Below are 16,400 nucleotides of genomic sequence, written 5' to 3'. Positions count from 1 at the left end.
CAGCCCTCCCAGGTGGCCAGGGCTTCTGACCAGAGCGTCTGTGCCTGGGTCTCACAGACTGCTAAATCTGCTAAAGGGTTTTTGGTTTTTTTCTGTTTAAATCTTCTGGCATCATTTACAATTTTTACCTGTTATACATATTAGTAATTTCCTTATTATACATATTTCCAATTTTAAAGGAAATTGCTGAAATTTAGTGGGAAACTGTTTGCTTGAAGAATCTTGTATGTGGGGGCCAAGAAGATAGCTCAGTGGTGTAAGTGCCTGCCTGGCAAGCACAAGAACCTGGGTTTGATCCCTGGTGCCACATGCTGTGCTGGCCCCACGCTAAGCACACCACCAGAACTGGGTGTGGTGGCACATGCCTGTAATTCCACCACTGGGGAGGCTGAGACAGGAGGATCAGTATCAGTCTGAGCTGCATATGAGACCCTGTACAAAATACATAGAAAGAACGAATCTGATGTGTGCGTTATTACTATCCTATCTGTTTTTATTAATAAACTTAGCTTTGTAAGTTGTAGTTCTAGCTGTGTCTGATTCATCTTTTTTTTTTTTTTTTTTGACTCTGTTTGGAGATAAGAAATGAAAATTGCTTTGCTTCTTTTGAGGATAATGAAGATATGAATACTTTTTTCCATTGAGCTTTAAACTTTATAATCAAAATCTGAACAAATTAGCATGGAATCTGTAAAAGTACATAATCTCTTTTTAAATGTGATAGACTGTATTTCAGGAGCCCTCATGAGTATTATTAAATTCAAGATGAAATTTGTAGCCATAACATATTAACATAATTAATAGAAAAATGTTCATCAGATACTGTGAGCAGAAAACAAAATAGAATTTGAAACTCCATATAAAATCCTGATAATAATTTAGTGTTAACCTACACTCACATTGAAAGAAGTCTGGGAGGAGACTAGAAGGAAATACGAAAGGCATAACAGTGCGTAGGCCTGGATAAGAGTGATGTATGCACTTACTAATTTAGTTCTTTTGTATTTTCCACATTCTATATTCAATATTCAAAATTTCTGTATTTGGTAATTTTAATAATGAATAGAAGTATTTCAAAACACTACCCAAGGAACATACCACTGAGTAAAAATAATTCTGTATTTAAAGGTATGGTTTCTAAAAATTATAAGTTATGGTGAATTTTAAGTTATATCTGGTTTGAATTGGTTGGCTACCGAGCTGAAGGAAGCGTTAATGATACCAACAACAGCTGGACCCACAACTGTGCGGCTGTACTCCTGTAGTAGACCTGTGCCACCACCTGTATTTTCATGTCGTCCCTTCCACTGCTTGCCCTCACCCTCCCCATAGGTAGGTAAGAGCAGCAGGAGCCAGACACGAGAACTGACCCAAGGCCTTCAGGTGTTGAGCAAGCCTGAATCTCCTTTTGCCCCCTTGTTTTCTATAGAAGTAAATCAAATACTTCTTCCTTTTTGAAGAGAAAATATAATGGAGATCGTTTGTACTGTTCTTGTTGGTGATTATGTTAGCATTACTAATTAATACGTGCGCCATATGTAGACACGGAGCACACCTCAGGACCTGATATTCCTAGTTAGAGTGCTGGACATTGGGCAAATGATTGCTCACTGAATCCCCTCAGCAACTGGGTGATACAGATACTTTGATCTCTGTTTTATGAATGTAAAATCTTAAGTTTACAGTCCCTTGTGAATTTGGGAGTTGAGGTGGACCCAGATGGTTTCAAAGTCTATTGTTCAGGTTTGCAGAAAGCTGAATGCCAGGAAAGCACCATTAAAGCTCTCTCCAGGAAGAAAGAAGCTAGATGCACAGTCCAGAGGGCTGGAGCTTCAGAAAGCCCAACTGAGGACAGCTCCATAAAGCTACCCTGCTATAATATTATGGAATACAAATAGGGTTTTTCATTAAATGATAATGAAGGTTATGAGGATGATAATGATAATTATAAACCAGATGTTGCATAGTTCTATATAGCCATGGAAAGGTTTAAATATGAAGCCAAGAATTTAAATTGAGTTGGAGGAAAAAACATTTCAGTTGAAGTTTTCTTGAGGATAGAAGGAAGTTGATAAAGATTATGTAATCTTGAGAAAGACGTAATTTTTTTCCAGTTTATTAGCATATAAGGGTTTTTTTGATATGTGAATCATATTCCTTTACTCTGTGTAACTTGATCAATTACTATCCCCCTTATAGTTTCCCAGTTTTGAATTAGCGAGTTTACTCACTAATGAGAGACCCTCTTTGTTTCTCTAGCTCCAGCATCCCCTAGTTTTTGAAGTAGGATACTATTTGTGACTCTCATGCCAGCAGTTTGAACTGAGTGCTTGCAAAGTATTGGCTTGCCAGCCCCTGGGCCTGGGATGGTGTTAGCCTTGTGTTGATTCATCAGTTAACAAGAACAGCCCATTGGTGAGGCCGTCATGCCCTCTGCATTAGGGCAGTGCAGCGTACGGGAACCAGCCCTGCGCACTCGATGTTCCTGTCCTGGGTCCATTTCTGGGTAAGGGGCGATTGTTTTGTTTATTCAGGTTTAAACACCTGTATGCTTAGACATAAACAAGACAAATTCTTCTAGAAAAAGGAAGGGGTCTGTGTATTAGCACGGCACCAAGGACGCACCGCGAGGGGTGCGAGCAGCTTCCTTTTGGTCCATGATCACCTTGCCTGGTGTGCCTTCTCATGAACACACACTTCCTTTCATTGCTGGTTGTATGAATTAATTTCTTCGAGCATCCCCCCTTGGTCACCATTTCTTTGTATCAGACACCATGATCTTATGGGAAAAGCACGCATAACCAAGGGTGCCCTGTGGCTGTTTCCTGAAATCAGAAAAGCAGTTATCTTCTGCAGTCAATGAATTTTGAGCATCGGTTGGTGTTTTCCTCAGGTTCCTTCCCTCCAATAGACATTTCTTAAAGGACAGACACCTGAAATCTGTAGCTGTCATGAATGAAAGCAAAATATGCTGTTGAGGGGCAATGCCAGGTGGCCTCTAAACAGCAGCAACAATCGCCATGGGTATGGTATGAAGCCTGCCATTTTCAGTGAGTAAGCACGCAGGTGTATAAAAGCACTTTTATCCAGTGAAGCCTTGCGGTTTAGTTCTTGATGTGCCGGTACAGAGAATGGCCACACAGGTGAACACTCCTCATGGAAGTGCAGGTAACACCGCACTAATCAGCTTCACAGGGAATCTCTTGGCCGCCTCAACCTTCCATTTCATCATCACTAGCTTGAAGTAGCTGGTCTGGAATGTGGCACTTGGCCTGCCACCAATACAATGGCTATTTGGTCCAGATATTCTTGCTGTGGGGTGAAGGTGCCTGTTGTCTGTCCTGTGCATTGTGTGATGTTGCTAGCGTCTCTGGCCTCTGCTTCCTAAGCGCAACAACGCCCACTTTGTGAAAACTGAAACTGTCTCCTAACAGTGCTGAATGCCCATGGAGGCGCAGATCTGTCCAGCTGAGAACCGCTGGTCTAGAATGATATTATGTTTATTCAAACTTGAAAGTGTTTTGGGACCAGGAGTTTTTGAATGTAAGGATTAGCCTTGCCTTGTTTCAAGTATTTTTCTGTTGAGTGATGTGAACAAAGAAGAGTTTGGCTTCAGCCTGTTTGGAAGGTTTTAATATTGTTTCAGATTTGTTTCGCCCATTGAGTTGTGAAGGCTGTTCTAGTAAAGTGTGAAAGAGCTCAGAGGACGAAAGCCTTGGGAACAAGCGACACTTGTTAGATGGATGCGTGTGGTCGGGGATAAGCACTGGATAAGTGCTACTAATGTAGTCATTAAAGCTAAATGCTGGCATGTTAACAGATGCTCCAAAAGAGATGTTGGATGAATGGATTGCTGATGGATGGTTGAGTGAAAGATCTGCTTTGGCTCATGCATTTAGTGTTAGGCGTTATCCTATCAGTGATACAAAAATGATGACTCAGCTGGGTAGGAGGCTGCACGCTTGTAATCCCAGCTCTGTGGAGGCCGAGGCAGGAGGATTGTTGGGAATCTGGGACCAGCCTGAGCTACAGGGTGAGACCCTGTCTCAAAGCAGAAAAATGGTGAAATAGTGACAAAATTTTAAACAGCCATGATTAAGAACAGCATGGAGTGACATCTGATCTTCTGTGGGTCCCTCTTATATCGCCTGTTTCTGCTTTACACTGCCATTTTATGCTTTTCTTCTCAGGCCTGATTCCTTTCATATTTTTCTTCTTCTTTGTAATTGTGGGCTGAACTGATTTTCTTAGAGGTTTCCATATTGTACCATTTCTTTGTGCCAGACACCACGGTCTTGTGGGAAGAGAAAACTCACTGCGTCTGATTGCGAATCCTCACCTTATCACAGTCTTAGGCACTCACAGTGGTGTTCCTGATTTGGCACTGACAGGATTTTCTCTATTTACAGTTCAAAAGGTGGATAATGTTTGAATTGAAGTCTACAATGATTATCTTGATTTGACCGTTACACAATTCATACATGTATTAAAGCATCATGTCCTATCCCATACATTTATAAACGATAAATCCTTTTTTCTTTTTCTTTCTTTCTTTTTTTCTTTTTTTTTTTTTTTTTTTTTTTGCATTTTAGGTAAGGGTCTACAGGGTGTTCAGGATCTCACTACTAGATTGGACTAGTAGTGAAACACATGTTTATAGCCTCTCAAGAGTTGGGATTATAGGCGCATGCCACCACGCCCAATCTCAATTGCTGTCTCAGCATACCCTCAAGATGGAGCCAGCACAGCAGGCTGGGGATTGAAGCCAAAGCCCTGGCCCCTGCTCCTGCTTGCAGGTGCTTTAATCCTCTGAGCTATTTGGCTGGCCCATGATATGTCAATTAACAGTGAAGTACCTCAGATATAAATTCTGAGGGAATTTGACTGACCTTATCAGACCCAAAAGCTACAACTCTTGTTGTATAGATCTTGCTTTATCTTGGTCTTAACCATCCAGCAGAAAAGTATAAAAACGAAGTATAAGAAGTAAAGGCATGTTGTTATGTTTAGCTGTAGGGCACTCAGGTCAACAATTTCTGCCACTGCCAGTCAAGCGGAAGACCCAATACTATTATGGATTGCTGGACTCTTTTAGAATATTTTGCTGAGTTAACACATTTATAATATTCAAATGATAGAACTAAACAAAAAAGGGGATACAGATGAATGTCTATTTTGTATCTGTGTATTCAAAATGGTTAGGACAGATATATAGTTACATTCTCTTAAAGAATAGAGGGATTTGTTCTAATAGTGTTTGTAAATAGGGTATCATGTCTGCATCTTGTACAGCAATTAACCACTAGGAAGAGAGTATGCAATGTGTTAATTATTGAAACTGTCCTACCAATTTGATTCGAAACTGTCTCATTGCTATTTGTCTCTCAATAAAATTATGGAAAAAGAACAGTGAAGTAAATTAGGGGTAGAGGTGGAGGTCAGTGGCAGGGTGCATGGTTAGCATGCGTGAGGTGCTGGCTTCAATCCTTATACCAGTAAAACTAAGTAAAATTAAGCAAAATAAAATAAATTGTGGCTCAGATTTGGTAAGACACAGCCACGTGCTCACACTTACAGGGAGAAGATGAGGGAGGAGTTATTTGAGCTTAGAGTCGCTGAGCCGAGGTGTACGACCAGGTCCATTGCCTTAAAGTAGAGGGTCAAATTGAGGTGGGAAGAGAATTCAATAAAAAGTATTGAATCTGACACATCTTCCTTTATGTTTTGCTGTGGAGTCATAAAAGGCACTGTGAGAGTGGCCACTTAATGGTACCATAGCTTTGGTTACGGGTAATGTCTTCTTTAATATAGACAAATCACCAAATATCAAGAATATTCCTTAGTTTCATTTTTAATGTAGACTGCTGACAACTTTCTTCTTTTCTTTCTCAGACCTTCTCTGACCATGCCCCACAGGAATCTGACAGGAAGCTGCAATGTTAACTGTGGTTGTAAAATACATGAGTATGAGCCAGTGTGCGGATCGGATGGGATTACGTACTTTAACCCTTGTTTGGCTGGCTGCATGAATAGTGGCAATCTGAGCACTGGGGTGAGTGTACTTTCTAAATTCCCCTGCTGTTGTTAATCCAGTATGCTGTAGCAAGGCTATGAGTGAATTTGTATGCAGCTATTAACCTGCGCCGTTCCTCTGACAGATGCCTAGCGGGAAGACAATTACACAGTGCTATCATTTTCTGCCAGGGATGACAAAAAATGCTGCATTTGTGCGTGGAGATTTGGTTCCATTCCAGCCCTCTCCTATTCTATATATCAAGCCAACTCAGTGAAACTTGAGAAGGTTGGGCTCCAGCTTTTCCATTTGATCCTCTGACTGGGCCCTTGTCACAGATTGAAGGTCAAGGTGACCACAGTTGCACTGATGCAGGAGCCTAGGAAAGCGCCACCTCTGGTGGGAGTCTGGGAAGGTGGGCAGTGGCCATGTTTTTGTAACCTAGCAGTTCAGTTCAAACTGTATTTGAACCTTTTAGAGTAAAGATATTTCTGTCAATTCAAGACCAGGCTATTTTGAGGATTCTCTTCCCTGTGAATTATAAATAGGCTGTGATACTGTGGGAAGAGGTTTGAGTGTCCTACCCTATTCTCTGTTGAGCCTGGTTTAAGTCTGCAGGAGAATAGATGATAGGCAGTTGCTTTAATTAAAAGGTTAACGTGCACCTGCCTGCTCTGTGCAGGAGACAGGATGTGATAGGCCTGACTGTTTTAGAGATGCCATTTTTGATCCTGAGATTGAAACTAGAGTGAAACATTAGGGCTGGGGTTATAGCTCAGGGTCCCAGCGCCTGTCTGGTGAGTTCGAGGTCCTGAGTTTGAGTCCTGGTACATAAAGAAATGGAATGGGGGTGGGTCCAGGGGGATGAGGCTCAGCTCTTGCCTTGCATGCACAAGGTCCTGGCTTCAATCCCCAGCACCACTAAAAAAAAAAAAAAGACAAGTTGAGAATTTCCATTGGTAGCTCCCAGCACCTCGCTGGCTGGCAGGCTCCTATGAGACAGCATGCCGAGAGGGAGTGAGAGTTCTGCTTAAGGTAGGCTGCTCCTCTGGGCACAGTGCTTGTTCTTTGAACTTCAGCTGCGAGAAGCAGTGGAGCAGGTGTGAGGCGGGCTCCTGTCTTGTCATCTCTGCTGAAGTTCAAAGAACAAGCAGTGGCCCCGCGAGAACCAGGCCTCTAAGTGATTTGGCCGACTCAGCGTTCACTAGCGTGGCTTGCTGCTGTGTAGGTGATGCCAGATGAGGTTTCATTATCACTTTTGCCCTTGTTTCAGTGGGAATTTTGGTAGTTAACTGAGAAAATTTGGTCTTTTGCTCTTTAGTGTCTTCCATCCCTTGGGACAGCACTTGGTACAGCAGTAGGGAATCACAGATACTTGTTGGAGAAAGTCAGTGACTTGGGCCTCAGCAGCGTTTCCAGACAGCTGAACTGTGTAGGTGACGAGAGCAGCACAGGTCGGGAGCCACGGTCACCACACTAAATTACATCGGTGGGGTGGGGTTGCTATGCTTTCGTAGGGCGGAGGCCACCAGGCAATTAAAAAGGCCCTGAAGCTGGAGCCGTCATCATGCTGTGTTCTGATCTTTTTTACTAGGCATTAACTTCAAGGCCTTCCCTGTGCTCAGGTTGGTGATAGCTCCTTAGACAATAGGACCAGAGAGTAAGGCCGAGCCCCGGATGCAGAGAGCAGGGTTGTGCAAAGCACTGTGGTGAACCCGGCCGAAACTCAGTGCAGTTCCTGTTTCTGGGGATTGAATTGGAGAGCCCAAGAGTTCTATGGTAATCAAAGCAAAATACACTGATGGCCCCAAATGAGCTGCCGGTAGGTGAATATCATAGAAATACTGAGTGCACCTCTAAAAAGTTTCAGTTTAAACCATTTTGACCAGACACCTTCCTGCCATCAGTGAGGGCAATGTTTTTGGTAGAAATTCTGCAATTCTAAAATACTACACCTACTTTGTCTTGCTGTTCCTCTGCCATGTTTTGCTTTTGATCGGCTGTCCTTATTTTGTCACTTAGATCCGGAATTATACTGAGTGCACCTGCGTCCAGAGCCGTCAAGTGATCACCCCACCTACCGTGGGCCAGCGCGGCCAGCTCCGCGTGGTTATAGTGAAAACGTATCTCAATGAGAATGGCTATGCTGTGTCGGGGAAGTGCAGACGGACCTGCAATACGCTCATCCCCTTCTTAGTGTTCCTGTTCATTGTCACCTTCATCACGGCGTGTGCCCAGCCGTCAGCCATCATAGTCACACTCAGGTGGGATCTGCAGGCACTTCTGGGAGGTGATGGTACCAGCAGCTTCAGGAAGGGAAGGGAAGACTGTAACATTTCATGTTCTGGAATGTTCTTTGGTTGGGTCTGGTCCTATTGTTTAGTGAAACATCATTTAGGTCTTGGCTCTTCCTGAAGTCTCTGCTCTTCAAGGTTGGACTTCAGGAGGTAGAAACCGTCTCTGTGTGAGCTCTGAGAAGAAGGTCCCAGAGGAAGGCAGGAGGTAATTTGGCAAAGTTGCTAAATGATGCACACCTAGAAGCAATTATTGCCAACCTGGCAGGTAGTGCCTCCCTTCTGGATCCGTGATCATTTATGCTGGGCCTGCATTTCACAATGCTGAGTTCATTCATTTTACTCCCATCTGAAATTTTGGAGTTGGATCAAGGAAAGGGTAGACTCAAAAATGTGGTTTTTTAGACTTAGTCTGTACTTTCTTGGCTGTATTATATTATCCTTTTTTTTTTTTTTTAATTAGAGAACACAGCAGCTACTTTTGTTCTATTAAAAATGTTGATGGTGTCACATTCAGATCACTGTGCTGGGGTTTGCAGTAAAGGTTTCAAGAGCAGAGGCAGGAAGGGGCAGAGGTGAAACAGGGTCACGTACTGTGGCCCTCAGGGACAAGGGTCCATGCAGCGACGGTGTGGGGAAGGGAGTCAGCCCTCCTTTCTCGTGGCACCGGGTTGTCCTGGCCTCTGTCCTACTGGATGCTAAGGTGGACATTTCCAGTGTAGCTGCTCCTTGGTAGTTCATAAAGCGCAGGAAGAATATGCTGGGTTTTTGTTTTTTGCCACATTTGTCCATCAGCAGCTATTTGTGGATTGACAGTTATATGTATAGAGCTGGGGAAAATTCCTAAGAAATATAAAGGATTCGGGGACAAGATGATGAGGGTGCTGGTGTCTGGAAACCTTTTCCCTTATATACCTAAAGCCCTGGAAAAGGTGTGTCATTATTTTGTCTTGGATGGTGTGTCAGTGTGTAGCAAGTCACTGGATTCAAGTGATCCTCCCCCTCAGCTTCCTGAGCAGCCGGCTCTACGGTGGAGCATGCTGCTGTACCCCACATGCCACTTAAAAAGCTGTATGGACAGTAAGAAATGTACTCCCTTGATGACTTACTGCCTTGCACTTTAGCCTTATGAGAGGTGCTAGATAATCCACAAAGGGCCACCCATTTTCCAGTGCTCAAACATAGCAACTGGCCAACTGGCTTTTAATGCCCAGCCTCAGAAAAGGAGTTCCATAATCTCTGCTACTCTCAAAATCAGTAGGCTCTAGTCTTTCTGCCATATGGGAATTACTTTGGGCATGAATTTTAGGAAAAGGAAAAAATGTGGCTTGGAGGAGTTCACTCTTTAACTTTTGACTTGGTTTTTTGGTACAGTTTTGGGATATATTCTTTGTTTTTATTTTTATTCGTCCTGGGGAGGGGGGATTGTGGGAGTGAGTTCCATGGGCACATCCAACATTGAGGTAAGTGCAGGCAAATAGAGGTAGAAGATACAGTTTTTAAGATAAAATGTTATGAATTATTTAAAAAATAAAAAAAGCCTTTTCAGTCAAGAGCCTTTGATCTTCCACTAGTATTTACATGGAAGTAATTAGAATTCATTGAATTGTTTTAGAGTCTTCATTGAGGAGCGCTCAGTTTGGTATTTAGCCATCCCCCACCTTGCGTGGCTGGTGCCAGCAAATTCTAGTGATGTGAGTCTTCCGGCGCCTGAAGCAAGCCTGATTTGGCACCTGTTCTCTTGAGGCTGCTGTGAAGTGAAAACCTGTGTTTTTCCCCCACTGTAGGTCTGTGGCAGATGAAGAGAGACCTTTTGCACTGGGGATGCAGTTTGTCTTGCTGCGAACACTTGGTAGGTCCCTGAGTTTCCAAGCGTGCCTCTTGGCTCTTTCTCTTGCAAGTGAGCAAAGTGTTCATTGTCTTTTAAAAATGTCAGTCAAGTCACGGCTACCCTTCATGGCTATGAATTTATAGGTTTGGGGTAAGAGCACACTTCCCTATTTTCAGATTTGTGCTAAAAACTGACAAGTTCCTTTAATGAAACAGAGAAACAAAACCGACTTTGGGTTGGTTTCTTTTTGCCTGTGAACGTGAACTTGTGCTGCATTCTCTAGAAAGTTTTGTATAATGTGACACCAAGAAATTTGTACTGGGTTTGTCGTCCTGGCATTTTGGTCCCTTTATGGCTTCTTAACATGAAAGGAAGGTGGTCATACATTTTATTTGTAAAAATGTCAGTTTCTTATTTCTTTATAGTAATTTTACTGGACTGAGCAAAGAGTACACACACCAAGTTTCCTAAGAAAAACAAGATTCTAAAGAGAAAAAAAGTGACGCACAGAACCAAACCACAGGTTTTGCTCCTGCACAAGAAAAGTACATTAGTGTGATGTTACTGTGAATGGGGCACACAGAGAATAGTTTGTCCAGGATTAAAGGGCCTGCAAGCAGGCATAGGAGCTGGAGGTTCGATCCCTGGGTCTGCCAAGCTGTCCCTGCCCCCAGGGCGCACTGAGATGGCAATTGAGACTGGGCATGGTGGCCCGTGCACTTGTAATCCCAGCTTTTGGGAGGCTGTAAAGTGCAGATCACTATGAGTCCGATCTAGTAGTGAGACCCTGAACACCCTGTAGACCCTTCCCTAAAAAAAAAGAAAAAAAATATAGTTTGTCTGAACATGTGTCCCCCGTGTGGTCCTGGGATGGTAACTGGGAAGGGCAGGTGGAGTGGCGCTGGCCTGGATCAAAGGCAGTGCATTGTGGGTTCACTTCCTTATCCCCAAGTTCATGTTTTCTTTCTTCAGTGGCAGCTCGTCATTTTTTTCAGCTGCTGTTTTCTCCCCAGTAATCAGTACCATTGTTGATGGGACCAAAAAAAAAAAAAAGGTTTTTTGATCCAAATTTTAGGTTGTGAAGGGCGAAACCTTTTAAAAATGGTGTTCCCTGCTCTCTGAAGTTTTATTCTTTTCTGGAATTCTGTTTGCCATGTTTGTGGTTGATAGCTCAGCTAGAGAGTAAGCATTTTCCAATAAACTCCACACTGTCAGTGTTTCTAATTCTATCTAATAGATGGCTTGTTTCTCTAATACTATTTTAAATGTGTGCTGGTTAAAGCAAATCCTGACACATGTAGCTGAAAAATAGAGTATTATTTTCAAGGAAAGAAATTGATGCCCCAAAGGAATGAGTAGATAGGAGAAGAAAAGAATAATTCCTTCTCTTTGGCTCTGGCTCTTTCTGCTGCCTTGGAGTAGGTGACTTGGTAGGAGTTTGGGGGGAACTGGAAGCCGGCAGTGGGGCGCTGCAGCTCCAGGAGTCAGGACGGAGAAAGGCCAGCTGTGTATTACTTAATTTAACCTTATCATAATTTCTATTGAATGTGAAATGTGTGGTTAGGCTAACAAGCTGATTTCATTTCCTCAAAAGCTCAAAGCAAAAGAGTTCTTTTTTTGGCAGAGCCGGGGATTGAACTCAGTTACTCACTTGCGCTTGCCAGGGAAGTGCTTATTCCACTGAGCCATCTCTCCGGCCCCCTTTTTTTTTTTTTTAAATGAAAGAAACATTTTTTATTTTTATTTTTTATTATTTTATTTTTGTGGAACCAGGGATTTGAACTCAGAACTTTGCGCTTGCCAGGCAAGCACTTATTCTACTGAGCCATCTCCCCGGCCCCTAAGAGTTCTTGTTAGTTATCTAACTTTAAATTTCAGTTGTAGTGATAGTTCTCATTTTCACAAAACACAATTTATTGTGAAATGCATCCTGGCTTTCTGATCTGTTAGCCTTCCCATCCTCGGCCCTTCATTCCCCTTCTCTTTTCTTCTTTCCTCCCTCCTCTCTTGCCTTCTGTCCATCACTTCCTCTGAGCACTTGCTGAGCATCTGTGGGCTCTCCTAACAGGTCATGAGGCTGCACTGGGGAGTTACAAGGTGTCAAGTTGGCAAACAGCTTAAGTAAATACCTCATTTACTTAATAGAGTGGAGACACACACCAGCACCGCAGAACCGAGGGCTTCTGCCTGAGAGGACTTTAAAGGAGGGTGTGTATTTGCAGGAGAGGCCATGGGTGCGCCTCAGCTAGGGGAGTAGCTGCAATGCAGCATCCCCATCGGGCAGACTTTCTTCTGGTGTCAAACAGTGTCCCTAGTGTGGCCCAGACAACAAAGCTGCTGCGATGTCGTGAGCTTCAAAGATGAATTTTATGCCATAATTACTCCACAGCCCAGAGACCTTTGTGAACTTGCCTTTTGATGTGGTATCCGACTTCGGGGAGACAGCACCCTCCTGCTGCTCTTCCTGCACCCTGACTGGGACTCAGCCCACTAAAACTAGGTGTCACTGAGCGGAGACAGGCAATAAAGGGCTGGCGTATAGCTCCTCAAGTATGCAAGCACAAAATCTATTTTTAAGTTTTAAGGGATTCTCTAATGGCATTTTTGGCAGTAGACATTTTTTTGCAGCTTTATTGAGGTATAATTGACAAATAAAATTGAACCTAAAGTGTATAATGCAATGATTTGTTGTACATGTCCAAGCGATAGACAGCTTATGATCCTAAAAGTCAGTCACACATTCTGAGTTGCAGTTTTAAGTACTACTACTTAAGTATTTTAAGTATTTACTGTTTAATGAATGTTTTTTATAATTGTGATGAAATGATATATTTTTAAAAATCAAGTAACACAACAATCATTCCCTTCAGTTGTTTTTTGGGCAGTCTACTTTTCTGATGTAAACTCTGTTTTCTCTTGTGCGGTGTGCTGTCTGTCTGTCCACCCCTCTGCCCGCACCCTAGCATACATTCCGACCCCGATCTACTTTGGAGCAGTGATTGACACCACCTGCATGCTCTGGCAACAGGACTGCGGGGTGCAGGGCTCTTGCTGGGAGTACAACGTGACGTCTTTTCGTTTCGTCTACTTCGGTTTGGCAGCCGGCCTGAAGTTTGTCGGCTTTATTTTCATCTTCCTGGCGTGGTACTCCATCAAATACAAGGAGAACGGAGTGCGGAGGCGGCGGTGCCGGGAGCTCCCGCTCAGCACCGTGAGCGAGCTGGTGCGCCAGCCGGACGCCGCCTCAGATAAGCAAGCCCGCACTACCTCGTGCCCAGCCTTCAGCACCCCAGGGGGGCTCCCCGAAGACGAAGGCTTGCAGAAAGGGATCGCTTCCGCAGCACAGACCCACCCCGGGCCCTTCCCAGAAGCAAGCAGTTCCTCGGCGGAGCCAGGATTGGCAGAGAGCCCTGCTGCGGTGTAGCTGCCTCCCGAAGCTGGGGAATGACCGTGTTGTTGGTTGAGTTGAACATGGCGACTTGAGAAACACCTGTGCCTTCTTCTCTTTCTTTTTTAACCTCTACAGATACAATCCTCAATCCAACAAAACTCAGTGTACACAGCCACTGTTGACTCAGGGCTGGATACCTCAAGGAGACAGGAACCTTTGTCTCCCCTCGGCAAGGAGGAGGTCAGGGAGCTTTTGTCAGGGCTTCCGCTGTATTAGTTTACTGCTCCCACTGTGGGGCAGGGGAAGGCGGGTCCGTGGTGACCCCGACCCAGACCGGGAGAGGCAGCGGCCCGGGGTGTCATTAGCATCCACTGGAGATTAAGGTGGGCAGCACTGGGACTTCACATTTGCAAATCCAAGATTCTAGATTTGAACACCTACTGTGAGCTCTGCTACAAAGCACAAATGAATTTGCCTCAACTATGCAATTTGATTGGAAAACTGTAAGTGCAGCATGTTACCTTTGCTTTCAGAGAATAAAGCAGATTTGTTTTTGAAAAGAGAAGCTGAACGTTCCCTAAAGTACTGTTAATAGCATTTAAGCCATAGCAGAGTTATTGATCAGGTAGAATTTTTCACGCTTCACAGGAATTGTACCCATAGTGTGATCAAAGGAACGGCTACGTCACTTCATCAGACATTCTCTTTAAGTCCGCCTGCCCTGTCATAAGAGGCTGCTGAATCATAAATCTGATAGCTTGAATATAAACTTCAGTATTTCATCAGGGGCTTTAAAACTAGCGTGCTAGACAATATGGCTGGGAACTGTAATTTGAGATGCATCAGAAGGAAACTGGACGGCTTTCTCATCCAAGCAAATTGGTGTCAAAATTCCTTTGGCTCATCAGGACAGTTAAGAAGTATAACTTTGACATTCACAGTAGTTGAGAAAGAAATTCCAGGGGTGATGTGGAATCCCACTGGAGCATTTTACTTATATCTTTAAAGCCCTGGAAATTCTCTTTTGTTTTCTTCCTCTCCTTCCCTTCCTCTTCCTCCTTTTTCATTTTTAAATTTATTTTGGTTCAGAAAATTGCGGTGGCTACTCTTAAATATGAGTAATTAAGCCAGCGAAGCTTTCCCTGGAATATGAAAATCACCCTGACTACAGGAAGAGGGAGGTCTGCAAGCCAGATCCAGAGTAAGATCCTGAGTAAAGAAAATTATTTAAAAGAGCCTGGTCTGTCATACTGAATTGCTCTGCACTGGAGATCCAATCACTTTATACCCTGTCCTCTTTGGCTCCTGTCCTACATCCTTTCCACAGCAGTTCTGAGAAAGGATTTTCCTATTCCTGACCCCCTTTGTTCCTAGCCTGTCATTCATCACAGGATCTCCCCACGTATCGCTCTTATTTAGGCCCCACGCAGGACGATTCTGCCAGGTGCTGACGGCAGATGCCACCTAGGGCGCTGATGAGCAGCGGGAGCGAACTCACAGGTCCCACCCCTGGGGGAGCTGTGTGTGCTTCTACTGAGGAGCCCATGCCTGTGTAGGGTTAGCCCGAGACATGGCTTATGCTTTCCTGTGGGGTAGAGGCGATGGACACATGCTCAGACTATGTGGCTTCCTTCCTTGCTTGGCTGCACAGGTAGAATTTGGGAATTCCCAGTCCAGTGCTGTTTTCCTCTCCACTCAGGGTCGACACAGGTCAGATGGTTGTGTTGTCTGTGCTCCGCTTGTGGAGAGGGTGATCTTGGCCAGACTGAGTAGCATCTGCCATGGGGGAAGCTTGTGGCTCAGGTGGCAAGGGCTCACCCTTGCTTCCTGGGCTTGGTTCCCAGGGAAGTATGCAGTCTTGCTTAGCTATGATTGAGATTGTGTCAAGCTTTGGTCAGTGTGAAGACTTTAAAGATTTTCTAGAAAACATCTCTGATTAGCCCAGCATCTGCTCTAGAGACTCCGTGTTCCTCTTGACCCTCTCTGGATAACTTTGATCCTTTAGAAGGGAAAATGTCCTTTAGTGTTGCCACTAAAAATGAGCAGGAGGAGTAGTCGTTCCTTAATTTTTTTCCTGATCATTAGAATCCTTCATGGGAGACTTTTGGTGACATTGGCAGTGCTTTTGGTGCTATGATTGTTGATGTCACCAGGGGAAATTAGAGAAACCCTGGCCTTTCTGTTCCTCGAGCAGTCATCTACTTAGTGACTGAGTGGTACTAGGTACTGTCCAGTACCGATGTACTGATTACCATCTGCTCCTCCATGAAACCTCTTGGGTTGATCGCATTAGAAGTTGGTCTGACGTGTCCCCCTCAATGTTAGTACTGTCCTTCCTTGTATGGACTAATGACAGGTGTGCCGTTGATGCATTGTTGGTGATGTAGAACGAGTAGTAAAAATCATGAAGAAATGAAGTTTTGGAATATGTGCCAGTTAAGAATCATTCCCAAAATGTTTTAGGCTGTGGTAGCCTCACTGAAATATGACCTAGCCAACTAAGTGACTATTTCAGGATGATAGTATTTAATTGTATATATAAGATCTTACGTGTTTGTTTATAAACTGGTTATAATATTTTATAGTCACAGCTCCTATAGGCATTCTAATTGTCACTCTCTGTGTACTTAGGCTTTCAATTCTTTGCTTTGGTAAAAGGTCATCTTGTTCCTTTATCAATTCTGTAAATTAATGTACTGTTTGGGTTTAATACGTGAATATACTATTCTTGAGTCCATCCTATTAATTTGGAAACTAGCAGGGTATAGAGTGGGTGGTTGAAAAACATTGTGTTGGTGGTCTTGGTCCTGGGAAGCTGTCAGGCTGGGCATGGTGACTCTCACCTGAAGCCCAGCACTCTGGGAGGCTAGG

General features: G+C 43.8%; 1 protein-coding gene across 2 annotated transcripts in view; it reads left to right on the top strand.

The window, feature by feature from the left end:
* The window catches only part of Slco5a1 (solute carrier organic anion transporter family member 5A1), a 235,849-nt gene extending 219,455 nt beyond the window's left edge, over positions 1 to 16,394 (top strand). For both annotated transcript variants that reach the window (XM_023722395.1, XM_004637572.2), the window contains 4 exons: positions 5,893 to 6,052; positions 8,036 to 8,277; positions 10,095 to 10,159; positions 13,102 to 16,394. In XM_023722395.1, coding sequence (XP_023578163.1) covers positions 5,893 to 6,052; positions 8,036 to 8,277; positions 10,095 to 10,159; positions 13,102 to 13,562 — 928 coding nt within the window. In that variant the 3' untranslated portion in view covers positions 13,563 to 16,394. The remainder of the gene's footprint in view (positions 1 to 5,892; positions 6,053 to 8,035; positions 8,278 to 10,094; positions 10,160 to 13,101) is intronic.
* The last annotated feature ends 6 nt before the right edge of the window (positions 16,395 to 16,400 follow it).

The sequence above is a fragment of the Octodon degus genome, unplaced genomic scaffold, assembly GCF_000260255.1.
Source record: "Octodon degus isolate 3935 unplaced genomic scaffold, OctDeg1.0 scaffold00091, whole genome shotgun sequence".
NCBI classification, from domain to species: Eukaryota; Metazoa; Chordata; class Mammalia; order Rodentia; family Octodontidae; genus Octodon; species Octodon degus.
The sequence above is the reverse complement of the archived record's forward strand: the minus strand, read 5'-3'. Positions and strand labels throughout refer to the sequence as shown.